This window comes from Nomascus leucogenys, chromosome 23 (genome assembly GCF_006542625.1).
Source record: "Nomascus leucogenys isolate Asia chromosome 23, Asia_NLE_v1, whole genome shotgun sequence".
NCBI lineage: Eukaryota > Metazoa > Chordata > Mammalia > Primates > Hylobatidae > Nomascus > Nomascus leucogenys.
Window position 1 is genome coordinate 32,489,796 of NC_044403.1, and position 27,459 is coordinate 32,517,254.

The window sequence follows — 27,459 nt, forward strand, 5'->3', positions numbered from 1 at the left end:
TCCCAAGCCTGGGTCCTCTCTATGTTGCTTCTTGAGATACGCTCTGGGTGCTTTCTCTAGGAAAATCCCAAGGAGAGGGGTAGTGGTTGTGAAGGTCCAGGGCCGTGCCTGGAAGCCACAGAGGGCAGGTACTTGGTGGAAAACTCCAGAGTGTGATTCACTGCCCTCCCTTGCCCTCGTCAGTGAGGTCACCTCCCCTCCCAAGGTTCTCAGTTTACATCCTGGAGTCTCTGGTAAGAGAGGGCTGTCCCCCGTGCTGCACATCCCCATCTCCTCGTCCCTGGGAAGGAGATGGTTCTGGAGGGGGATAGGGGAAAGGGGGAAGGGGGAATGGCAGGGAGCAGGAGGAGGGGAGGTGAGGTCAGGGTGTGAGTCTCTGAGCCCCTTCCCCTGCCCAAGGGAGCAGCTCAGCCCAGCTCTAGAGGGGCCATCATGGGACTGTGCCCACTGGGAGGGCACCAGTCTGGAGACAGTGGGTTCACAGTGAGAGTGGGATGGGGGTGGGAGTGCTGGGGACAGAGGACTTGACTTCCTGAGGTTGGATGTTGTAATCTTGGTTCACAAACTTTTGGCCTCAGTCCCTCCTGTTGCTCCTGGTATTTCTCTGTCCCTTCACTCCCCAACACACCCCCCCCCCCGCCCCAACACGCACACACACACACACACACACACACAGAGCTTCTTTCTGTCTGGGAGTCCCTGGACAAGTCACATGGGATTCTGCCCTGGGAGGAACAGGGTTAGGCGTGAACGTGGAGGGCAGTTTCCCTTTCAGGTCCCGGCTCTCTTGGCTTTCCCATAAGCAGCTGCCCCGGGACTCTCCTGGAGACCTGATGCCTGCAGCTGAGCTGACCACAGGAGCCTGTGCTGGGGACTGAGGTGAGCAGGAAGTGGAGGGGCTGGCTCTGCCTCTGCAGCCTCCAACTGCTGCTCAGAGGGGCTGGAGGGATAGAGCCCTGGGAAGCGAGACTGTAGAACTGTGCGTGTCTACGGCGGGGGCAGGACCTGAGATAACCTCAGGCCAAAGGGCAAGTCTGATGCCCACGACTCTCAGGGCAAGGGGTGCCCCCTAGCTCCGCCCCATCCAGCGTGGGAGCAGCTCAGCGATTAGCCTGTGGAGCAGGAATGTCCAGCGATGGGGAGCTGGTCATGGCAGTGGGTGACAGCAGGGGTGGTCATCTGACGAGGGGAGGGGAGCAGATGGTGCCCAGCAAGGTGGAAGGAGAAGTGGACGGGAGAAACCTCGGGGCATTCCTGAGGGCCCAGGAACTGCAGTAAATGATCACAGGTGAGGGGCTCTTGCCCGCTGCCTGCCGGCTGAGCGTGACGAGCTGGGTGCCAGGCGTCTCCCAGGAGGAAGCTGTCTTGGTTTGGGCAGTGGGTGCCATGGGTGTGCTTGTGCCCAAGGCGGGCACTCAGCGGAGTTGCGGGCAGCCACCAGCTGAGACCAGCAGCTCACGGGGTGTGAAGGACTACAGAGAGAGCCAGGTTTTGGTGCCATGCACACAGGTATGTGTGCGCGAAGGGACGTGACGGGAAATGGCACCAGTGTGTGTACGGGAATGGGTGTTGGTATGTGGGTGTGGACTGAGGCAGGGGCTGGGTGTCCCATCCCCCATGTGCAGGGTCTGAGCTATTCCTTTGCTGGACTGGGGAGCAAAGGGGACAGAGCTGGGATCCAAGCAGCACGCGGGCAGCAGCATTTCTGGTCTTGTCTGCCCCTCTGCTAGCCCCAGCTGGGCCTCTGGCGACATGCCCAGCTCCTGAAAACAGAGTTAACTTTGGACTTTCTAGTCTCTTGAAGATTTCCTCTCTGGGCAGCACCAAGCCCGGCGTGGAAATTGGTGTGTTTGCTTCTGGAGGGCACTGAAGTATGATGAGGCCCGTCCCCCATCCCTCACGCCCTGCCCCAGCTTAGCAAGCAGGTGGGAGGCCTTGGAGAGGCAGCCAGCCGAAGCTGGAGGTAGAAGGGCACAGCGGGGGTGGGGTGTGTGGTCCTTTGCCTTTTAAAAGTAGCCCAGAAAGGAGAACTCAGTACAGCTTGTTCTGGTGTCTAACATCCTCTGGGCCATTTCCTCCCTGAGTCTAACTTAAATCCCTCTTGCTGCAGTTCAAGCCGGTTTCCCCTTGAGTTGCCATGGCTCGGGGCCAGCTGCCCTTTTCACTTGCTCTTGCTTTCATTCTGCCATTCTGGATTTTCATTCTTAACCACAAGTTATGTGCCTCCCAATTACTTTTTTATTTTATTTATTTTTATTTTTATTTATTAAAAAAAAACATGTCGTGTCAGTGTTAGTTCATCAGCTCATGTTCTCTTTTCTCTCTTCCCCTATTTCTGATGAAACCCAAATCCTGGGCCCAAACTGGATTCTGTGATTTGCTTCCTTACCCCTGCTCCCTCTGGCTTTCCCTGCATTTACTCCTTCTCCCCAACAAGCCTCTACTCCCCCAACTCTTGAGACCACCTTGGTCCTGCCATAGCTGCCTGTGGTCTGGGAACAGTAAGGCTCATTTCTGACCACTGCCCTAGGGGCCCTTGTGCTTGGGGCTTGCCCTGAGATGAGCAACGCTATGGGCGGCGAGCAGAGGCAGTCAGTTCTCCGTCTCTTTACGAGTCTTGTTTTTATCCCCTCACCCTCTGAAAGCCCCTGCTGAGCAGCGTTCACTCTCTCTTCCAGGGAGACTTAAAGTTCAGAGAGGAGGTGTGACTTGCCTGAGGTCACACAGCAAGTTAGAGACCCAGCTCCACGACTCGTTGTCTTGGTAAGTTTATTGTAGCATCGAGAGTAGTGTCCTGAGGCCCTGCAGGCGCCAGGCACTGTTCCTTCATCTCTTGGAGCTTCACTTCCTCACACATGAAGTGGGGCTAATAGTAATACCTAACTTCAAAGATTCTTACGAGGATGCACTTCAATAATATACAGAAAGAGTGCCTGTTTTTAACATACTGCTGACTCAGACGTTAACCTATTATTATTATTAACAGCTAGATCTGGATTACAACTTGGGTTTCCTGTCTGGTGCATTTTCATGCATGTTTTCAAGCTCGTTCACTAGTTTGTTAATTTGTTTGGTGATGATTCTGGAATCATTTCTCAGGGTGCCTCATTCCTAATTCTGTAGCAACATCTACATTTGGGTTCAGATGTTACCAACTTCTCCCATGGGGCCACCTCCCCGTTTTTTCATCCCCAGCCTCCAGTGCTCAAAGCCCCCATGGGTCTGATCACATACTCCGAACTCAGAGGCTCTTTCTGCCCCCTTTTCCCCTGCCTTCTCCCTTATAACAGAGACCCAAGGTCTTTGATTCCCACAGGGTGGCTATCCTCATCCTCCCTCCTGGGCTGAGCTTGCAGTGGAAGCCTCTGAGTAGGTGCCAATGCCAGAATTTCACTCTGACACGCTTTCCCATTCCTGGGATAACCTGCACCCTCCAAGTCACCTTCAAAAATTTCCATAACCTCACATGGCTCCTGCCCGCGCCTTTCTAACTGACTTGGGCTTGGGCTGTTGCCTGGGTTAAAAGGACCAGTAAATAAACACAGACTCTTCCTTAATAAAAAGAATCCCTGTTTCTCCAGAGCCTTGGAGGAACGTGGGGCACTTGGTAGACCTGGTCACTTTGATTCCCTCAATACCCCTCAGAGGTGAGGGGCTGTGGGATGGGAGCTCCCCTCTACAGTCTGGGGCACCTCCTCTTGGCAATTCCTGGGAATAAAGGCAGAGGTGGCCTCAGGGTAATCGTTTGTGTGTATGAGAGGGAGGAGAAGGCAAACATAGATGGGAGATACACCCTGACAGAAGCGGATTTATCTCCTGGCAGTTGACAGGCCGGCCAAGGGACAGCGAGTAGAACTGAGAATGGCCCACGTCACTTTTCTGGAGGTCTAGGGAGCTTTGGGCTCTCTGGGAGGGCAGGGAGAAGGGAAGGGCAGTGACCTGCTGAGATGGGCAGCCACTGCTGGGCCTCCCTCTTGAGAAGCCAGTCACTTGCTCACCTTGGGGGTCATCGGGAGATGACTGCCCTGCCAGCCAGGTGAGAACTGGTCTGGTGATCCCTTCTGGCACCAGGGCCCCCCAGTTTTTCTCAGGACAGAGACGCAACAGAGAGAAGAGGAGCTGGGGCTCCCTCGAAAGCTTACACTTGTCCCTGGTGCCAATCCTTGTTGTCATCTGGCCTTGCTCAGAGGCCCCACCTTCTCTTTTCCTCCCAATCAGCTGCCCAGAGCTGCTGGCTCCCCTGTTTACCCCGAGTGGATCGATCACCTTAGCACACAGCTGGCTAGGAGAGAACCAGGCAGTCACTTCGGCCACACCTGCCCTTCGACCCTTGCTACCTTGGCAGCCTTTGATCCCTTCTGACCTGGAGGCCAGAGGCCAGGCTGAGGCCACTCAGCAGACATCAAGGGCCTGGGCAGATGGGCCGGCTGGGATGGTGGCGAGCTGTACACATAAAAAGGGACATGAAAATGAACAGCCCGAGCCTGAGTTTTCATCACGGTTCTACTCCTGAGTGGTCTTGGGCAAATCACTTCATCTGCCAAGGCCCGGATTTCCTCATCTGCAAACTCAGAACACTAAGATTTGCTCTTAGAGTCATGAGAGCGAAGTGTAACTTTAGGTGTAAATTCCGTGGAGCACTTGGGAAGAACAGCAACGGGCTGACAGCAGAGACTGGGACGGGAGCGCAGGGCTGGCGGGACCATGTCGGGTTTTGCAGCTAATTTCTTCTCTTCCCACCAGGCTTTGGCCCTCGTCATCCTGCCCACCCAGCGGGGCCTCCCGACCCACCACATGGCCATGGACGGGAAGGTGGCAGTGCAAGAGCATGGGCCTCCTGCGGCCTCCTGGGTCCCCGAGGAGGGAGAGAAGTTGGACCAGGAAGACGAGGACCAGGTGAAGGATCGGGGCCAATGGACCAACAAGATGGAGTTTGTGCTGTCAGTGGCCGGGGAGATCATTGGGCTGGGCAATGTCTGGAGGTTTCCCTATCTCTGCTACAAAAACGGAGGTGGTGAGTTCACTTTGGGTAGGCATGGTGGGGAGAGCTGTGCGCTGTCAGCTGGGCAGTGCCTACCTGGGCCCTCCTTCCTGGGCAGTGTGGTTTATAAAAGGAGGGCTATTTTGGAATTGGAGGACTTGAGTCTGAGTTCCAGCTCCACCACTAGCCTCAGCGTCCCCCTCTGTGAAATGGGGACAATACCTCCCAGGACGACGGTGAAGATGAAATTAGGTGATGGGCAGGACCAAGAAATTCTAGTTTTTAACAAGCTCCTTCATGACTATGTAAAGGTCAGTCGTTGATAGAATTCAGTCATCATTCATTCAGTAAACATGATTGCAGGCCTGTCACGTGCCAGACCCGGCGCTGGGTGCAAAACAGAACACATTCCATGTGCTACACTCCGTGGAAGGGTTCTGAGGAGTTGTACTGTGTCTGCGGCAGGTTGCGGACAAACAGTTCAGCGTGCTCTATGTCAAATGGTGATGAGTGGAGGGGTGAGGCGTGACGCAGGGAAGAGGGATAGGGAATGCTAGGCGTGCAGAGGGGAAGGTGACATTTCAGCAGACTTGAAGGAAGTGAAGGCGTGAGTGTCGTGGATGTATCCTGGATGGAGAACACTCTGACACAGGGAACGGCAGGTGCCAAGGTCCTGGGGGTGGAAGCAGCAGGCCTGTCTGAGGAGCAGTGAGGAGGCAGGTGTGGCTGGGGCGGAATGAGAGGGAGAGAATAACGGCGTGAGGTCAGAGAGGTAACAGGGGTCACTCAGGCTCTGTTCTGAGTGAGATGGGAGCCACCAAAGCAATTTTGGTTGGAGAAATACCTTGCCTTTGAGTTTTTTTGAAATTAGGGAAACATGATTTTATTATTTTTCAGCACTGGATGTAAAAATTAGCAGTGGTGGGGAGGGGCCAGATTCCTTTTTCTAAGTGTACAATTCAGTGGTTTTTAGTACAGTCACGGAACTGTGCAACCATCACCACCATCACTTTTAGAACATTTTCATCATCCCCAAAAGAAATCCTATATTCATTAGCAGTCGCTCCTCATTCCCTCTCCCTGCCAGCCCTTGGCAACCGCTTACGTGCTGCCCATCTCGATGGATCCCTATTAGGGCTATTTCATAGGAATAGAATCGTTCAATGTGCCGTCCTTTGTGAGTGGTTAGATTCATTTTATTTTGCCTTTTGAAATCACTTTTATTTTTCTTGTGGAAACGGTATATGTTTATTGCAAATATTAGAAACATTTCAGGAAGGTAGAAAGGAATACTCACATTTAGAGATAACTTGTTGAGAAAACCCTCCTAAACACTATATTAAATCTGACCAATACTTACAGAGTGTCTACTATGTATCTTGTTATGTGTTTTAAAGCTTACAGTTACGATCACAAGCTGCTTGAACTGACAGCTCCTAAGAAATAGCGGTAGGCTTTCTCGGGCTGGCTCGGTGTCTGGTGCTGAGGCTGAGTGTAGGCTGACCCTGGGCCAGAAAGTCAGGGGAGGCAAGATGAAGGGGCAGGGTGGTGGTTTCCTTCTTCATCCAGGGCCACCATCTCATGGCATATAGGATGTTAGGGCTGGAGACAGAGGTGCTCAGACTAAGCCCTTCTTTGGTGGAGAGGATTTGCCCAGGACTGCAGAGGGCCCCGGAACCAATTCCTGCGTCACGGCACACTCCTCACCCAGCCATCTGGGAGGGAGACAGCACTAGAGCCTGGGAGGCAGGGCTACGGTGTTGGGGCCCACCCTGCCTCTGTCCTGTCGTGCTGGCTTCTGCTGTGGCTGTGGCCTCTGTCCTGGCCGTGGGGCGGGGTGGAGAGAGAGAGATAAGTACCCCCAGTAACATCATGGAATATCGGATCCGGGTTACCTCTGCCCCAGCCTAACTCTTGGGAAAGACACCCTTTCTTTCATCTTTAACACGAGGGGCCAAATGAGGTTGGGGTCCCCTTCTGGAGCCACTGGTCCGTGGGGGTCTAGAAAGGTAGTAAAGAAGGACCAGGAATTCATTTACTCATTTCCAGCAACCTAGTGATGGATGGATGTGGAAACAGGACGTCACAGACTAGTCCAAATGTCTTTTATTTTTTTGCTTTAGACTGAACTGTACTAACTCAGAGTGATAATAAAGTTTATATCAGGCTGACCATAAGGCCAGATTGGCAGTTAAATATGATTTTTATTAATATATGCAGGGACATTTATTGATTATTAATTAGTAAACATAGTTCTTTAGAGAAAAATCTTTCAAAAGAAACAAAAAAGAGTAGTAAAACTATTGGTCTAACGAGGTCTTTGGTTATGAAAAAGAGTAGAGCCCTGAACTGGAAATCATTCACCTCAGAAGAGAACTTGAGGAAGTTCCCATTATCCGGGTTGTGAGTGGTTCAGAAAAGAGCACGCAGCAGAGGTAAGGCACAATGCAGAGGTGTTCACACCAACCCCAGGCTTCAGGGCACCCTGTCGGTATAGGTCCCTGTGGGACATCACTGGGCTGCCCGTGCCCATAGCCTGGGCTGACACCAAGGAGACATGAAGCAGGGTAACCTTCCAAAGCAAGGCACTGATAAGAGAATTTGAGGGGAGGGTGTTGGCAGCGTTAGCGTTCTGAAAACCCAAGGGTAGAGGACGCCCAAACGCAATCCAGAACCAACCTCTTCATCTGCCCCCGAAGGTCCAGACTTAGTGCCGCCCTTTCAGGGAGGACCCAGTCTGAGCGAGACCCAGCTCCAGGCCTCCTGAGGTCACCCCGTCTTCTGTGGGGCGGAAGTCCACACTCCCAGGTGAGAACTGAAGCCACCTCCTTTATCAGAGGGAAGGACCTCCCGCACATAACCCGTGGGCCACACCCGCTGACAGACATCCTGTAAACTGCCTTCTGGGGAGGCCTCAGGCCGTGTCCCTCTACTGAATGCTACCCCTCAGCCTAGGTCCTGGGACTTCCCAAGCCACTGAAACCTGAGTCAGTGGTGTTACTGGCACTGTGCTGACCAACACTCCAGTATTCCTAGGGTTGGAAAGGCAAACATGGGGTTCAAAGGGACTTTGGAACTCAGTGGAGAGTTACTGGCCTGTTGTGGCACCCTAGGATCCAGGAGACACAACCTTTTTCCTTCCCCACATATTGCTGTCAGGAATGCAGATTGGTGCAAGAGTTTTGGAGAACAATTTGGAAATGCATGTTTAAAAAATGTGCATACCCCAAAGGTGGAAACAACCCAAATATCCATGAACAGATGAATAGATAAACAGAATGTGGTAGGTTCACACAAGGGAATATTACGTAGCCTTCAAAAAGAAGGGAATTCATGCTATGACCTGGATGAATCTTGGAGGCATGCATGCTGAGTGAAATAAGACAGGCACAAAGAGATAATTACTGTATGATTACACTTTCATGAGGTACCTAGAACAGGCAAATGCATAGAACAGAAAGTAGAATCATGCCTACCAGGGGCTGGGAAGAGAGGGGAATGGGGAGTTAGGGTTTAACGTGTACAGTTTCAGTCTGGGATGATGAAAAAGCTCTGGAGATGAATGGTGGTGACAGTGGCACAATATTGCAAATATACTTAATTCCACTGAACTGTGTACTTAAGAACAGTTAAAGTGTCTTACATTGTGCATATTTTATCATACACACACACAAAGCGAAAAAAAGTGCATACCTTTTGACTCAGGAATTCCTCTACTGGTAACTTGTACTAAGGAATGAATTAGACAAGTGCACAAGGATGTGGACAGCGGTCTTCATTATGACAGTGTTTCGGATGAAATGACCAAAAGTCCAATGTAACATGCTGACGAAGTGCACCAGGATAGATACAGAGAGTGGAACACTAGGCAGCCATCAAAATGATGAGGTAGATATGTATTTACTGACATGAAGAGGTTTATGGTAAAAATTTAAAAAGTGGTTATCAAACAATGTATTTGATACACGATTACTTCTCATTTTTGCAAAAAAGAAACAAGTGTGTGTGCTTTTAAGAAATCTGGAAGGATATACAATGCTTTTTCCTTTCTTTCCCTCTGTACTTTCTATGTTTTCTACATAATAATATGGATATGAAGTATCAGAGGTATATACTGCAGTCATTACGAGCTCAGCCTCAGGACTAGACCGCCTGGGTTTGTGCTTCAGTTTCCTCATTCATGCTTCGGTTTTTCCATCTTTAAAGTGACCTCAGTTTTATTATCTGCAAAATGGGGATAACAGTAGGGCCTGCCCCGTGGGAGGTTGTTTTGCAAGGACTGTGATGTTGATGAAGCACGTACAAGAGTGCCTGACATGAAGTAGGCACCAAATAAGCACTCAGCGTTCTCACGGTGTAACACGCAATAATCCATTCACCCTGAGATGAACTTCTCACGCGAGCTTTATGCCTTAGTGACTCCTACTGAAGTAGGTCTCCTGGGTGTGGAATCTGAAGAGATTCCATTCCTGTGTAACCTGCTGGTTGTCTGTTAGGCCTGGCCTCCCTCTGGCACCTGCAGGTTGGCACCTAATCACATGATGGCCTTCTCTGCTGGAAGCCCAGTTCAGATCAGAACTGGGTGAAGGCAACAAACACCCTGAAAATTATTAGTGGGAAAATAATGCTTCCGAAGTGCTTGTGTTTTTCTCTAAAACGTACCGAAAGTTTAATAAGCATATCAAGTTATACAGACGCCATGTGTTTATTCCAAAAATAATCTATTGACTAGATTTGTAAAGCACACTAAGAAAACAAACAGTGCATACATTAGAATTTCCACCTAAGTTTTCATTAATTTCCCTTCCAAGGCTTTTCTCATTCTGTGTAGGGTTCAGATCAGAACATTCCCACCTGTGCCTGCCTAACGCTCAGGACGGCACGCAGACAGGAGGAGGCTGATCGGGCCCTTGGGAAGTGCCAGGAGGAAGATTAAGAACAAGATGATGGAGGGCGGGTTTGTTGCGGGAGGAGGGTCTGAAAGGATGGAGGCTGAGGAAGAGCCCGGGTGTGGCTCAGCCCTGCCTCTCTCTCTTCTGCAGGAGCCTTCTTCATCCCCTACTTCATCTTCTTCTTTGTCTGCGGCATCCCGGTGTTCTTCCTGGAGGTGGCGTTGGGCCAATACACCAGCCAAGGGAGTGTCACAGCCTGGAGGAAGATCTGTCCCCTCTTCCAGGGTATGTACCCTCCCCCGCCTTCCTATTCATGGGGTCGCCATCTTGCCTGCATCCCCCCCACATTGTCTCTCCCTTCCCGCCCATCCGCTGCTTCCCCCATCCGCTCACTTCCATCCTGCGCCGAGTGCAGAACCAGGCTGCATGGGTGGGCTGGAGAGAGCCTGGTGGGGAAACACTGGCTCCAGAGCAAGCTGGGACCCTTCGCACTGATCGGGGGAGGTGGGGGAGGCCAGTTTGGTGGTGATGCCTCTTGGGGCAACCACGGGCCCCTGGGGGGGGGCAGAAGTGAGGGGCTGGAGCCGAGCGAAGCTTGGCTAACCTGTGGCTCCACTCACAGGTCCTGGGTGCTCCAGGGGTGCTGTGCCTCAGAACACAGGTTCCCCGGTTCTGCCCTCGATCCCAGCAGTAGTGTCAATGACCCACTCAGCTGGGCCCTAGGCCTAGGCCCATGGACAGCACATGCAGGCCTGGCCTCTCTGGGGCGCACAGACGGCTTGGGGGGGCCGTGGTCAGGGTGAGCAAACGGAGCACTGGAATGGGAGAGGAGAGAGGTCGTGGCTCTTTCCCTCTTTTCCAAGTCGAAGAGGCGGCAGGGCCTGGGATCGCAGCGGGGTCTGCGCACCGTGCTCTGCGGGTGGGAGGTCGGGCTGCTCTCCCCGCCCTCCCCGCTCCGGGAGCCGCGCGCACTGGCTCAAGGCGCGCCCCTGCGCTCACCCGCACGTTCCCCACAAGTCACACGGTGGCTCCTCCACCCAGCGCCGCCCCTGCCCCCTCTCCCAGACAGCCCCACCAGCACGCCGGCCCCCGGCTCGGCAATCCCGGGGCCGCTGAGTTCCCGGGGCTGACCCAGGGCTGCCGGATGGGCCGGACGGCCGCGAGCACAGCGCGTTCCGCCGCGGCACAGTGGCCGCTTGTTTGTGTGTTTGTGTGGGTGTCTGTGTGCGCGCTCTCAGCACCCCGCCCGCTCCCCGGGGACCCTCTGCCGTCGGCGGGTCCCTCCTGCGCGGCGCCACGCCCGCCCCCGCGGAGAACGCCCGGGCCGCCCCAACGCCGCTGCGCGGTGGAGACCGCGGTGGAACCGTCCTTGCCAGGGTGCGCTCGCCCGGCCCCAAAGGAGGGGGTTTGTTCACAGTCAGCACTGATTTTTCAGCCAGGCTGTTCTGAAAGGTCCGCAGTCCTTCATTAAGTAGTGAGCACTTCGGGAGGCGGAGGCAGGAGGATCGCCTGAGCCCAGGAGTTCGAGACCAGCCTGGGCAGCATAGTGAGACCCTCCCCTTCTCCCGTCTCTACAAAAACATGTAAAAATTAGCCAGGTCTGTCTGTGGTCCCAGCTACTCCGGAGGCTGAGGTGGGAGGATCGCTTGAACCCGGGAGTTGAGGCTGCAATGAGCTCATTGCAGCCGAGATCACACCACTGAGCTCTAGCCCGGACCCTGACACACCACACACACACCACAACACACACCACACACACAACACAACACACACACACACACACCACACACACCACACACCACACACCACAACACACAACACACAACACACACAACACACACACCACACACCACACACACCACACACACCACACACACAACACACAACACACACCCCACACACCACACACACAACACACAACACACAACACACACCCCACACACACAACACAACACCACACACACAACACACACCTCACACACCACACACCACACACCACACAACACACACACAACACACACCACACACACACACAACACACACCACACACCACACAACACACACAACACACCACACCACACACCACACACACACCACACACACACACCACACCACACCACACACACCACACACACACACCTCACACACCACACACACACCACACAACACAACACACAACACACACACAACACACACACCACACACACACCACACACACACAACACACACACCACACACCACACAACACACACAACACACACAACACACCACACACACCACACACCACACAACACACACAACACACACAACACACACCACACCACACACACCACCACACACACCACACAACACACACAACACACACAACACACAACACACACCACACAACACAACACACACACACCACACACACACACCACACACACCACACACAACACACACCACACACAACACACACCACACAGCACAACACACACACCACACACCACACACCACACACAACACACACAACACACACCACACACAACACACACACCACACACAACACACCACACACACCACACACAAACACAAACACAACACACACACACCACACACAACACACCACACACAACACACACCACACACAACACACACCACACACAACACACACACCACACACACAACACACCACACACAACACAACACACCACACACAACACACCACACACACAACACACACACACACACACACACAACACACACCACACACAACACACACACCACCACACACACAACACACCACACACAACACACAACACACCACACACAACACACCACACACAACACACACACACCACACACACCACACACCACACACAACACACACACCACACACACAACACACACCACACATACACAACACACAACACACACACACCACTCACACAACACACACACAACACACCACACACCACACAACACAACACACACAACACACCACACACAACACACACACAACACACCACACACAAACGCACACAACACACCACACACAACACACACCACACACACCACACAACACACACAACACACACGACACACACAAACGCACACAACACACACAACACATACATACACAACACGCACACCACACACAACACACACCACACACAACACACACACACACACAACACACACAACACACACCACACACACACACACACACAACACACACAACACACACCACACACAACACACACACACAGTTATTGAGCATTGACTAAAGACTAAGAGAGGGCTAAGCCGGCAGGGAAGGGGCGGGGGGTTCTCTCACCCGCGAAACCGGGCCCCAGCCCCTCTCTGCAGGACTCCCGAGCCCCCTGGCAACATGCTGCTTTTAAAATGACAGTGGAAAAGATTCCACTTTGTAGACGAGGGCTGGGGAGGTGTGTGTAAGAACTCCCTCTCCCCCCACCCCCTCCCGCCCCAAATACACCACCAGGAGATCAAGTGCACCCAGCTAACCACGAGGCTTCATGACAAGTGTTAAAATAGCAGCCAGGTCTCCACCTTTGCTGGCGGTCTTGCCTCTTGCTAGCTTCTGGTGAGATGGCGCTAGGTGCTGACTCAGGCTCCTGCGTTCCTGACGCAGGGACCATTTCTCCCTTCCTCTCTGGTTTCTTGCTTTCGCTCTTATCCTGATGCCCCTCTGTCACCAGGCTGGAGTGCAGTGGTGTGATCTCGGCTCACTGCAACCTCTGCCTCCTGGGGTCAAGGGATTCTCGTGCCTCAGCCACCCAAGTAGCTGGGATTACAGGCGTGTGCCACCACACCTGGCTAATTTTTGTATTTTTAGTAGAGATGGGGTTTCGCCATGTTGGCCAGGCTAGTCTTGAACTCCTGGCCTCAAGTGATCCGCTCGCCTGGGCCTCCCAAAGTGCTAGGATTATAGGTGCGAGATGCATTCTTACCAACTTTTCCAACTTACTCTTTCCTTCTTCCATCCCCTTTTCATTTTACAACCAATACATGGTTGTTGTAGAAAAACTAGAAAGTGCAAATAGCCAAAAAAACACCCAGAAACTTGAAAATGTTATCTGAAATCCTACCACCTAGAGAATCACTTGTTAACTTTTGAGTGAAGATCCTTCCAGAGCTTTTCTCATGAAAAAAAAATACATGTTCAAATATATATTACAAAAATCGCAGAATACATAGGGTAATGTCCTGTAACCTGTGTTTCTTCCTTTGAAAAATATGCTGTGGGCTGGGCGTATGGCTCACGCCTGTAGTCTGAGGCACCAGGACACCCAACCACTGCCCTCTGCTGTCGTTTGCATCACACCCAAGGGCTCCTGTTCCCTCCCCTGCCCAAAGTTCTTACTTCCTCCGCGAGGGCACAGGTGATGTGCCTGTAATCCCAGCACTTTGGGAGGCCAAGGCAGGTGGATCACCTGAGGTCAGGAGTTCGAGAGCAGCCTGGCCAACATGGTGAAACCCTGTCTCTACTAAAAATACAAAAACTAGCTGGGTGTGGTGGCACATTCCTGTAATCCCAGCTACTCAGGAGGCTGAGGCAGGAGAATTGCTTGAACCCGGGAGGTGGAGGTTCCAGTGAGCCGAGACCGTGCCACTGCTGCACTCCAGCCTGGGCAACAGAACAAGACTCCGTCTCAAAAAAAAAAAAAAAAAAGAAAAGAAAAGAAAAAAGAAAAAAAAATGCTATGAATGGCTTCTCATGCCACTGGATAAACCCCAGTGGTTCTCTTTGTGTAGCACCCAATACCCTTGTAACCTCAACTGGCAGCTTCTGTGTGGCTTTTTTGCTAACATTGATCTCTCTTGTCCCTCCCCACCTCTCCCCCACTCTGGAAGGCATCGGTCTGGCGTCTGTGGTCATTGAGTCATATTTGAATGTCTACTACATCGTCGTCCTTGCCTGGGCTCTGTTCTACCTGTTCAGCTCCTTCACCTCTGAGCTGCCCTGGACGACCTGCAACAACTTTTGGAACACAGGTATCCATCATTTCAGCCCCTGGGATGTTGCCTAATAGGGGCTGGGCTGCGGTGGCCGGTGAGTCCAAGCAACGACGGGGAGCATAAGTACAGCAGAACTTGCCTCACAGCCAAGCCATGTGGGCTCCTGGGCAGCTCTGCTCCTCGGCTCCTCTGTGGCCCTCAGGCCAGCCACTAGGACGAGCCAGTGTGGTTGGGAGAACCCAGAGGGACTGTATTAAATAACTGCAAGGGTTATTGCCACTTACTCATTCGTGCACTTAACAAGCACTTACTGGACACCTACTGTGTGCTACACACAGTGCCGAGGGCTGGAGACAGGTATAAGGCTGAGCAAAAGCAACAGGGACCCAGTCTTCACTGTGTTTACAGCCTGGTTGTAAAAACAGACAAATAAACACAACCACTACAAATTGTGATAGGTGAACGAAACTGCAGAACCATAGAACAAGGGGAGGGAGAAGTGTCATCTGAGGCCTGAAGTGAGAGAGAGCCCAGCATGGGAGCAGCATTCCAAGCAGCGGGAAGAGCAGGTGCAGGGCTGCAGTCCCTTGGCCTCTCAAGTGGAGAGACAGGAAGTCAGAACGGGCAAGTGGGGAGAGTGCGTTTCATACCAGCCACCCATGAGGGGGCTGAGTAGATCTGAACTCTGGATAGTGTCTGAGGTTGGCAGGGCAGCCAGGTGAGCAGCCAGATTCACAGGGAACAAGAGCAGGGGGAGGAGGAGCTGGCCCTGTGAGCCTCCTGATGCTCTGGAGAGTGGGGGCTCCAAAAGAAGCTCTTGGGGCTAGGAGTGCTGAGGACCACTAGGCTGCAAGGCCAGAGGGCCAGGGGGACTAGGGTATAAGAGCATCTCTCTCCATCTTGTCCCTAACCTTGTCCCGAACAGAGCATTGCATGGACTTTCTGAACCACTCAGGAGCCGGCACAGTGACCCCATCTGAGAATTTTACCTCACCTGTCATGGAATTCTGGGAGTAGGTGCTGGGCCCATTTGCCACATGTGAAGAGGCTCCAAGCAGAGGAAATCTGGATGTCTGAGCTGTGCGAGTCTGGGGTGCAAGTTTAAGATTCTGTGTGTGCTTTCCAGCACTTCCTGCCCCGCCCCACTCCAACCCCACACATCACTGAGGCAGGGGAGAACGCTCTCACATCTACCCACACGGGTCCACAGAGACTCACATTTATCCGTCATGTCCACCTTCACCCCGCATCCCTACCTCCACGCATATGTCTGCCCACACATGTCCAGTGGGGTGCTGGACACAATCTTCACAGCCTTAGGAGAGCTGAGCGTGCATGTCTCTTCCCAGTGCCATGCCCGGTGGTGTCATGCTGGTAGCTTGAAATTGCCCAAGGCGGGAGTGCTGACATCAAGACATGGGCATACTCACATACTCACCCTCTCACACGACAACTTATCCCTTCACATTACCTGTGCCCACACTCGTCCACCTACATTCCCACCCAAGACTGCCTGTACTCTCTCACACTGAGCTAACCCCCACGTGGGCACCAATGCCCTCACACATGAATGCCCTCACAGTACCGGACCCTCACACCCACGCACGCAGTTCCAGTACCCCATCACACGTTTAGAAACTAAATACACATTCAGCCCCTCCATGGGATACCCATGCACTTGCCCATCAACCTGCATGTATAAATATCTACTCTCTAAATACTCATTTATACATTCCTCATCTCTCTCTCTCCATCTTTCTGTACAAGAAAAAAATGAGTTAGAAAGATAAAGATACGTATAGGATGATGGTAGTAGTTTGGTCTATGGGAACATGGCCTGACTGTGGGGAGGTGGGGAGTGGGGGAAGCTCTGGAATATGAGATCCGTGGGGTCAGCTCTGAGAATCAGACTTGCTGACAGACGCAAACTGTCCCCTTTAGCCTTTCCCCTCATTGCTTATTTTTCCCAATCCTCCAGGAGACGAGTTCTGGGCATCACCTCGGGCATCCATGACCTGGGCGCCCTGCGCTGGGAGCTGGCCCTGTGCCTCCTGCTCGCCTGGGTCATCTGCTATTTCTGCATCTGGAAGGGGGTCAAGTCCACAGGCAAGGTGAGATGTGCTGCCTCCTGGGAAGCTCCTTTTGGCCCCCAGAGTCTACAGGGACACTTGAGGGGGACCCTCTGGAGAACTGATTTCTTTCTATTAAGAAACTACGCTTCCTGGGCAGTGCAAGGGAGATGCATAGTGAGAACAGGGGGAGGCACAGGAAGGTGGAGCTTAGCTCGATGCAAGGAAAGTCTTTCTTTTTCAATATGACTTTAAAAGTCCGGTTTACATAAGAATATTCAGGGTGGCTGGGCACGGTGGCTCACGCCTGTAATCCCAGCACTTTGGGAGGCCGAGACGGGTGGATCATGAGGTCAGGAGATCGAGACCATCCTGGCGAACACGATGAAACCCCGTCTCTACTAAAAATACAAAAAATTAGCCGGGCGTGGTGGCGGGCGCCTGTAGTCCCAGCTACGCGGGAGGCTGAGGCAGGAGAATGGCGTGACCCCGGTGGGGTGGAGCCTGCAGTGAGCTGAGATCGCGCCACTGCACTCCAGCCTGGGTGACAGCGAGACTCTGTCTCAAAAAACAAACAAACAAACAAAAAGAATATTCAGGGCAAATTAGAAACAGAAAAGTCCCATTGTTGGAGCTGACCCCTGCTGGCAGGTTGGCAGGCTGGCAGGCTGGCACTGCTCATCTCTGTTCATTTTTGCTGTGTCGCCTTCTGGTCTCTCTCATACGTATGTGTGTGTGTCTGTATCCATTATGTGTGGCTATGACATCATTAGGGTCACACGCTCTTATGACTCACTTGTCGTTGTATTTAACAACACAGCAAGGTAATTTTGAGTTTGAATTAGCAAACAGAACGGTCTTTGAGGTGGTGAGTTTCTAGTCATTGAAGGGGTTCCCACCAAGAATGGGCAACGACGGGCTTGTCACATAGAGAGAATTCGGATTTGAGCTTTATTTCCAACTCAGAGAGCCGGAGACTGTGCTTCATGCCTTTTCAAAGCCAGCAGTGGTCAGTAAACAGACTTCTCTGCTTGGCCATACACTGAGTCTGTTCCAGCAGCAGCCTTTCCCCTCCCTGAATTGTAACAAGTTGGTGATAGGGATGATGAAAGTGGTCATCGCAGTAATAACAGCACAGAGAGTACCACTGCTGCCACCCAGGGAAGGAGCTGAGTTTGCTTAGTGGCAGAAGAGAACACCCCGGAGCTCCAGCCACCACTGCTCCCCCAACCATTAGCCTGGAAAATACAGTCTAACTTTCCCCACAGATCACCGTGCAAATCTGGTCACCATTCCCCTGGGTCGCCAGGGGGCAGGGAGAGAACAGCCAGGATAAAGGATTAAGAAAGACCAGATTCTGGACCTTTTAGTCTTTGCCCTGATTTGATCATTATGCATTATATACATGTACGGAAATACCACTCTTTTTCATAATAAATATGTACAGATTATGTACATACGTACATGTTGACTAAAGATAAGAGGAGAAAAATGGTCTTGGAAAGGTTATGAGCTGGAAGCCTGTACCCTGCCTCCCTCCCTGTCTTCCTCCTCCCCTCCCCACCCTTCCCCTGCTGATGTGTATCTCACACCCCGTGGGGAGCACGGACGCACTGGAATGTGTAAAGGGAGGTGTGGAAATTTTCTTGTGCTTAGCCCCTCTTAGGTTAGGATTGAGCTCCGTGTGACTTGAGCTGCCTGTGGGGCGTGGCTGGAGGGCCACTGCGTCCCCACCAGGAGTGACCTTGGCCTGTCCCCCCACCTCCAGGTGGTTTATTTCACAGCCACGTTTCCGTACCTGATGCTTGTCATCTTGCTGATCCGAGGTGTCACCCTTCCCGGAGCCTACCAGGGCATCATCTATTACTTGAAGCCAGATTTGTTCCGCCTCAAGGACCCTCAGGTATGTACTGTGCTGGGACCACTTCCCCAGGTGCCTTCCCTACCCAGCCAGGTCTGTAGTTTTGAAAGCCTTGTATTGCTTTTTCCTTGGCTTAAAAGCGATAGATGCCCACTGGAGAAAAATTAGAAAATATGGAAGAAAGCTATAAAAAAGAAATTAAAAATCTCTTGTAATTCCACCACTCAAATACAACTTTTTTCCTAAAAAAAATTTTTTTCTCTTTCTTAGAGACAGGGGCTGGCTCTGTCCCCCAGGCTGGAGCTTAGAGATGGGGCTGGCTCTGTCCCCCAGGCTGGAGTGCAGAGGCACCATCACAGCTCACTACAGCCTCAACCTCCTGGGCTCACGGCATCCTCTTGCCTCAGCCTTCTGAGCAGCTGGGACTGCAGGCATGAGCCATGGTTCCTGGGCATTTTATCTTGATATTTTGATGAAGCAGCCTCTTTGTCCCCAGGTCATAGCTGCTTAAGACACTATGTATAGAGATCTTAGTTGAATGAGACAAGTGACTCCTAGGTGTGCCCTGCAGATAGGCCTTGGGTGCAGCCATGGTTTGTAGATTCCCCTGGAGAAATCCAAGCAACACACATGTATTTGCTACTCACTAAGTGCCTACAGAACCAAACTGAAACTGGGCCGCCCTGGGGAGGAGATCACCATGGGGACAGGAGGGCGCACTCATGGAGAGCTGGGATGCAGGAGGGAAGCGCTCAGGGAGCACTGAGGGGCCAGGCTGGTGCTGCAGGGGACGGGTCTGGATCTTGGGTCACCCTGGCTCTGGGCCCTGGGGGCTGCCTCTACCTCTTTCTTGGGGTTTTGTGTAGGTGTGGATGGATGCGGGCACCCAGATATTCTTCTCCTTTGCCATCTGCCAGGGGTGCCTGACAGCCCTGGGCAGCTACAACAAGTACCACAACAACTGCTACAAGTGAGAACAGCGTGGGCCGGGGTGGGGTGAAGGAGGGCTAGGGGCCTGGGGGTGGGCTCTGGGCAAAGACCCGTAGTCTCTGGGCCCAGACCTTCCTTATTCATTATAAGTTGTATCAGACTGACCTTGTGGGTTCATTTCCCAGACTAAATGTCTTTCTTCTTCCTTTTCTCTCTCACTTCTCTCTTTGTTGTCTGCCACCCGATTTTTGTCTTTTTCTTCTACTGTCTTCTTCCCATGCTGTCTTCCCTTCCTCCCCTCCTCTGTGCCTCCCTTGCCTCCCCCTTCTCTCTCCTCGGTCCCCTCTCACTGTCTTTTGACCTCTCCTCCCGTGACTGATCTCTCTCTCCTCCTCTCTTTCCCTCCCCGTTCCTATCTGCCCTTGCCCCACTCCCACAGGGACTGCATCGCCCTCTGCTTCCTGAACAGTGCCACCAGCTTTGTGGCTGGGTTTGTTGTCTTCTCCATCCTGGGCTTCATGTCCCAAGAGCAAGGGGTGCCCATTTCTGAAGTGGCCGAGTCAGGTAGGTGCCACTTTGCTGTCTGGGGCCTGAGGGGAAGGAGAGTCAGAGAACACACTTCTCTCTTGCTGAAAGGCATGAGTCCCAAAAGATGGGCAATATGATTTACTTATGGGTAATAGGATTTAATTTTAGCATCTGTGGCAGTGCTTAGCCCAAAGCAGGGCTTCCATTACCATGGGAAAGGCGGGGGGAGGTTAATGGATGGTAGATGGAACAACACTGGATGGATGGATGGATGGATGGATGGATGGAGGAATGGATGGATGGGTACATGGATGGATGGATGGATGGATGATGGATGGAGGGATGGAGGGATGGATGGATGGATGGATGAATGGTATGTTTCCCAGGCCTGGAAAGAGAAGAATAGTGGATGGAATCACCGTTTCCTCTTAAAGTGCGTGCACAGGTACACACACACGCAGTGCTTAGAGAGACGCCTCTTTCCCGAGGGCAGCACACGCCCTGGAGCCTCCCTGACTATGCTGTGTACCTGGCAGGTCCTGGGCTGGCCTTCATCGCCTTCCCCAAGGCTGTGACTATGATGCCCTTATCCCAGCTGTGGTCCTGTCTCTTCTTTATCATGCTCATATTCCTAGGGCTGGACAGCCAGGTACGTCACTGCAGCCCAGCCTGCCCTGCCATGGTGACCTTCTTGCCAGCCTCTGCTTGTCCTGGCACTACTCTCCCCTCACTCTCACTCCCCTGACCACAAACCTGAGGCCCCCTCTGCTGTCCAGGGCTTTTCCTTGGGGTTGGGGGTGTGGTCTGGAGACCCCTTGCTGTGAAGGGGCCACTGGCTTTGTGCTCCCAGGCTTGAGCCTCTGCATGCATGGATGCATCCTCCCAGATGTTCCTTCAGCTCGAGTGGCCCAGCCCCAGCCCCGGGGACAGAACATATCCCCCCTCTAACCCTCACTGCTGAGACTCTTTGTCATGGAGTTGTAGTTAAGGGCAGGGCTGGCTCACTCCAGGGCACCCCCATTTCTTCCCTTTGTGCCGCTCCCTGCACCCCTGTGCATCAATGTGGATGAGCCAGGGGAAGTGGAGGCCAGGGCCGGTGGCCAACAGCCCGCCCCACACCCTCTCATCCAGTTCCCCTCCTGGCCCACAGTTTGTCTGTGTGGAGTGCCTGGTGACAGCCTCCATAGACATGTTCCCCAGGCAGCTCCAGAAGAGCGGGCGGCGCGAGCTCCTCATCCTCAGCATCGCTGTCACGTGCTACCTCATAGGGCTCTTCCTGGTCACCGAGGTGAGCTGGGGCCTGCAGGGCCAGGCTCTGGGGGGGGAGCCACGGGGGACACTGCTGACCCTTCTCAGAGCCTCCCTTTTCTCATCTGCTGACGAGGGGTGTGGACGCCTGCCCTGCCTCTCCACAGTGAGGTTGTAGGGACCACACAGCATGCATTTGTGAGGTCTCTTTTGGTTGCAGGTGACAGAAACCAATACAGCTGGCTTAAGCAGAAAGGGGAATGTATTGGGTCAGGTTGCTGGAAACCCTAGCGATATCTGGGTTTTGGCATGGTTGGATCCAGCTGCTCTTGTGACACTGTCAGGAATGCTCCTTGGTCTCCTGTGACTTCACTCAGGCAGGTTTCCCTCCTGTGACATGAGGGATGGATGCTGGGCTTCAGGCTTACCTGTTACTGTCAGCCAACCCAGGAGGAAAGAGAGGGCCCATTTCCTGAGAGTGTGGCAAATGTCCAGGCTATGACCCTTATTCAAGCCTGGAGTAGGGAGAGAGGGATACCCCTGTCTAAAAGGAGCAAAGAATGAGGGGGTGTCACTTTCCAGAAGAGGAGATGCTGGGCAGACGAGATGATGTGCGTCCACCGCAGTCTCCTAGTGCCCTTGCAGATGTCAGAGGTTATTGTCCTGATGTTGACTGGGGGTCCTGAAGGCAGGGGCAGACAGGGCAAACTCCTTTTAGATGCAAGGAATGGCATCCCACCGGCTGGGCAGGAGTGCACCCCACGTGGGTATTTGCCATCTCACCGAGGGGTGGAGTGTGTCCCAGCCCTGCACTGGCCATGCCCCAGCTCCACGCTCTCCCCACAGGGCGGGATGTACATCTTCCAGCTGTTTGACTACTATGCTTCCAGTGGCATATGCCTGCTGTTCCTGTCAGTGTTTGAAGTGGTCTGCATCAGCTGGGTGTATGGTGAGTGGGGTGGGCAAGCAGGGTGGGAGAAAGACCGTCTAGGCCAGCCAGGGGCAGGCTTTGCCTGGGGGAGGCAGTTCTCTGGCCCTCTGGTTTCTGTGTGTCTTTGCGCTGTTGTCCTGCTTCTTCTTACTGGGAAATTTACCCGTGGCTGGGAAGCCTGGCATTTTCATGGCAGCAGGCAGAGCTGTAATGATGACAAAATGGATTTCCTTCAACAGTGAGAGAATGATCAATAGCAGTGCACAGTGTCCTCGATATGGAGGTGGCCAGAGGCCCTTTGCCACTGGGAATCCTAGTCAGAAGGGATGTTTATCACCACTTAGCCCAGTCCTCCACAGACTCCCACACTCTGCCTTTCCAACAGCGAGGTGATCATCCAGGCTGAGTACTCCCGTGGACAGGGGGCTCATTCCTGTGTTTTTGAGGTAGAGTCTTTTCCATTTATGCGTTTCTTTGCTATACTGAGGTGAATTCGGCCTTTCACTGACTTCCGCCGGCAGCCTGGCCCCTCAGACTGAGATAGCGACCGTACTGAACGCCGCAACAGCCAGGTGGTGACTATGTCCTGCAGCAGGAAGGGGAAGAAGCCCGATTCGCTGAGCGAATGCACGACTGCGTGCCAGGCACGGTGCTGATTGGTCTGACACACTTACAATCTGTGCAGGGGGAGAATGAGGCTCAGAGGGGTTCAGTCCCTTGCCTAAGCTCACACAGCAAGCGGAGAAGCCGTCGTCATACCCCGGGTCCCTCTGGCTCCACTGCACCACGTTGGGGGAACACAGTGCCAATGTCACAAGGCTCAGGGCAGAGGTCAAGTGGGTGCCACACAGTAGGGCCTCAGGAAAAGCCATGAGTAGAAAAGATTTCATCTTGCTACCCTAAGCCTTCCCACTTGGGTCCTTTCCTCTCCACGGAGATGTTCCTTCCTTCTCACCTCAGGCATCTGATGCCTTCCGATTTTCCCCAACTCCTTTTCAAAACTTCTTCTCAGAGGGGACCTGCCTGCTAAACTTGATCACAACAGGTGTGATTGGCTGATAAGCCCTAACATGGTTCGCTCACCCAGAATATCTGGCTTTTAACTTTGGCTTTTCACAGTCAAAGGAATGACTCTTTAATGCTGTGATTTCATGCATCAGGGATCAGTGGGAAGGTATTTTGGGTGGGAAGGCAGAGAGGCCCTCCAAGTATCTTTACCAATCAGTGATTCTTTGCTTCTTAGAAGACTGGCTCTGCCTAGAACTACAGCACATGAGGAAACCGCAGGAATGAAACAAAACAAAATAAAGCCAGTCAATGTTTTCACTAAACACAAATTAACCTTCTTAACCATGCTTTTTTTGGGAACTCAGAGGTGGTTCCTCTGGAGTCTGGAATCTAGACCACCATTCTGTTCCCAGTAGCCCTCTGGCCCTCTATGAGTTTTCTATGATGTGCTTGAACAGCGGGACTCCTCCTGTTTTGCTGTTTTGACTTGAACCAAATTCATCCTGCTACCCAGGTAAACAGGCGTTTGTCTAACCATCAAGCCCCATTTTGGGCTCACAACACTCCTTTGTGGTTGGAACAGTGGGGTCTCCATCACAAGACAGGGAGGCAAGAGACAGTACTGACAAGAGATGGCAGCAGCAGCGTGTGGGGGCAGCCCCTGCCCGCTATGCACTCCCTGCCTCGTGACGCGAATGCATCTCATGCAGGGATGCAGGGTGTCAGGGAGGCGTCTCACTCACGTGCCCTGTTCCAGTTTCCCTGCACAGGGCGGGGGTGAAGGAAGGGCACAGAGCCAAGTGGGTCTTTCCCAGACACCGGGAAGCTGTTCTCACCCTCTGGCTCTCACACTCTCCCACGCCATGCCTGCTCAGGGGCGGACCGTTTCTATGACAACATTGAGGACATGATTGGCTACCGGCCATGGCCCCTGGTGAAGATCTCCTGGCTCTTCCTGACTCCTGGACTTTGCCTGGTATGTGCCCACCAGCTGCCCCTCTATTCCTTCCTGCCCCCAGAGGACTCCAGAGATGAGGGAAAGGACGGCTGACATGCGGGGCTCTTTCCCCACCTGTCCAGTCTCCCGTGGGTCCTGCTCCATTTCCTGTTCTTGTTGCCTTCCCTGCTCTTCTTTCTGGGGCCGTCTCATCCACCCGTAGGTAGACTCTTGTTCTACTTCCTGCTCCACCCCTTCCTCCCAGTGCCTCCCGATTCTGCCTGATTTCTCAGTGGTTGGTCTCCTGTCTGTCTGAGCTTCTCTTCTGAGCCCCTCCCTTCCTTTGTATCGCCTCCTGTCTCCGTCTGTGATGTGAATGATGCCTTGGCCTGGGAGTTGCAGGGGCTTTTACTCTTCTACCTTACAGACGTGCTGCAGTGCACCTGACGTGTCCTCTGTCCTTGGCTGTACGTAGCTGCGGAGAGGTTTTCAGTCACCCCCTATCTCACCCATGGCTGCCCCTTCCTCCTCCCAGGCCACTTTCCTCTTCTCCTTGAGCAAGTACACCCCCCTCAAGTACAACAACGTCTATGTGTACCCGCCCTGGGGATACTCCATTGGCTGGTTCCTGGCTCTGTCTTCCATGGTCTGTGTCCCACTCTTCGTCATCATCACCCTCTTGAAGACTCAGGGTTCTTTCAAGAAGGTAGGTGATGCGGGGGAGAGTGACCTCTTAAAGGAGGGCACCGAGAGAGGCTGGACTTGGGGCAGGACACACAGCTGGGGCCAGGGAGCAGACACACACTCTGAGTGTGGAGCAGCCCTTCAGTCTCACAGAATCTTAACGAGACGAACTTTGAAGACCAGTCCAGTGGCTTTTCAGAAATGTTCTGAAAAGTCCTAGAGCCCTAGACCTGCAGAATCTGACCTCCCGTGGATGATCTGGGCAGGCTAACCAAGGGCAAACTGCTGAAAGGTTCAGGAGAAAACTAAGTCACAAACATGAACAGGAAGGTGCCCAGACACAGAAGGTTTACAGACTGTAGATTCCTTGCCCTCGGAAAACTGATAACCAGCAAGCACAGTTCACTCCACACGCAGGCTCCTGGCTTCTTTTCTTACCTTAACTCTGCCTGGGGACACACGCAAGAGGCTCCCCGTTTAGAGTTTGGGACATGCCCTCCTGGAAGGAACTATAGCCAATGACCCACAAAGGTAGAAATCTACCTTTTTATAATCTTGCCTATAAATAATAGAAAACCCAACCTACAACAGTTTAGCAAATAGGCTTATTTGTTTTTTACATTTCAAGAAGGTCAGAGATTAGGGCTGCTGGTATTTGGTTTGGCTGCTTAAAGAGGCCCTTAGGGACCAGACTTTTCCTGCATTTCTACACTTCCATCCTGGGCATGCTGTGTCTTCATCATCATGTTTATCACCTCATGATCACAAGAAGGCTGTCATGATTCCAGTCATCACATCTACATTCAAGGCAAGAAGAAGGAGGGAGCAGATGGTACCAGTAACAACAACAACAACAGTCATGGCAGTACCACTGATAAGAAGCAAAATAATAGATACTTATTGAGCACATAGTAATAGTAATAACAGTAATGACAATAACAAAAATATTTATTGATCACTTACTCTGTGCCAAGCACTGTTCTGTGAAGTGTGCTCTACTATTATTCTCAATTTACAGGTGAGATAATTGAGGGGGATTAAATTAATAGAGGGGTTAAGTGAGCGGCCTTAGATGGTGCAGGTCAGTGGCAGAGCCAGGACTGGAACCCAGGCAGTGCACACTCATTCACAGCCGCGGTATTATTGCCCCCCTCTCACCTCAAACGGTTCATTCATTTACTCACTCATACTGTGCGGTGCTGGCCATGTGCTCCGCTCTGGGCTGGGCCCTGCGGATGCACGTGTGAGGAACCTTCTGTGCCTCCCTCACCGACAACTCCAAATCCTTGCCTCTTCTCTCCACAGCGCCTGCGTCAGCTCATCACCCCTGACTCCAGTCTGCCGCAGCCCAAGCAACATCTCTACTTGGATGGCAGTGCTGGCCAGAACTTTGGGCCCTCCCCAGCAAAGGAAGGACTGATAGCCGGGGAGAAGGAGACCCATTTGTAGGGTGTGGCCAGAGGCCAGGCGGCTCCTAAGCCGGGAACCTAGGTCAGGGCCACCCTCCATTCTCAGCGGACAGCCTCTGCCTCTGTCTCCTGCCACAATCCTGCTGGGAACCTCTGGAGAGCCACAGGCACCCCCAGCTGGAGGCCAGACCCCTCTCTTGTACTAGCTGGAGCAGCTCCTTCCCTTGTGCTGGTATCACCACCACTGGGACGTGCCATGTTGGGAGGCCACTTCCTGTGGGAAGGCACCATTGTTTTTATAAAGGGGGGTCTTTTTGGAGGCCGCCATCTGATTGTAACACCTCGAGTTATGAGGACTCCGCTGTGGGGATGCCTCTTGTTAGAGCTTACTGCATTTGTACACGGGGAGAGGAGCTGTAATTGGAACACACACTGCCATCCAATGCGGAAGCCTGATGGGACAGCACACCCTGTTGGAAGTGACAACGGAGCACACTGTGTTGGATCGGAGGTTCCGTTAGGGGATTCTTCCTTAGGCTTAACGACAGAGGCAAGCCTTCGCATGCCGCCAGTCTGGAGCTTCCTCCGAGTCTCTCATGGCATCTGCAGCTCCCGCCCTAGTTCCACACTGTTCTTGCAGTGTTTCATCAGCTTCTGGAGCATTGGAATGGAAGGGGCTTAGGAGATGGTTCCTAGACTTTACAAACACTCGGCATGCTTCCCTATACTGTCCGTTCCTCTGCCCAAGGCCGACATTGCTAACTGATCACAGATTCTTTCCCACCTCACAATCCTTCCGAATGTGCTCCAGGCAGCACCATTTGCCATCCTGCTTCTAACGCAAACCCCTGACTTCATGGACGAGGAACCTGGAGACCAGAGACAAAGGGACTTTTTCAAGTTCACACGGCTTCTTGGGGGCTAGAGATAAGACTAAAACCTTATCTCCTTGTGCTCAGGCCAGTGTCTTCCCATTAACCCCCTGCCTTAGTTAACAAGTGTGTATGGATTGCCTGCCA

General features: G+C 52.8%; 1 protein-coding gene across 1 annotated transcript; it reads left to right on the forward strand.

Annotated features, from left to right (window-relative positions):
* The first annotated feature begins 262 nt into the window (after nt 1–262).
* SLC6A12 (solute carrier family 6 member 12) lies at nt 263–27,459 on the forward strand. Its single transcript, XM_030804650.1, has 16 exons — nt 263–879; nt 2,679–2,763; nt 4,744–5,014; nt 10,024–10,158; nt 14,731–14,871; nt 15,761–15,848; nt 16,814–16,946; nt 18,673–18,807; nt 19,632–19,735; nt 20,135–20,259; nt 20,760–20,872; nt 21,374–21,511; nt 22,318–22,420; nt 24,286–24,386; nt 24,883–25,053; nt 26,337–27,459. Exons 3-16 carry the CDS (start codon nt 4,795–4,797, stop codon nt 26,478–26,480), a joined length of 1,851 nt encoding a protein of 616 aa, XP_030660510.1. The 5' UTR covers nt 263–879; nt 2,679–2,763; nt 4,744–4,794; the 3' UTR covers nt 26,481–27,459.

What these genes read in the sequence shown, in the direction of transcription:
- SLC6A12 (XM_030804650.1), top strand. Translation starts at nt 4,795, where the DNA reads ATGGCCATGGACGGGAAGGTGGCAGTGCAAGAGCATGGGCCTCCTGCG. An exon ending in CCTGTCATGGAATTCTGGGA is followed by an intron (nt 15,849 to 16,813) that starts GTAGGTGCTGGG and finishes CCAATCCTCCAG; the next exon opens with GAGACGAGTTCTGGGCATCA. An exon ending in CTCAGGGTTCTTTCAAGAAG is followed by an intron (nt 25,054 to 26,336) that starts GTAGGTGATGCG and finishes TTCTCTCCACAG; the next exon opens with CGCCTGCGTCAGCTCATCAC.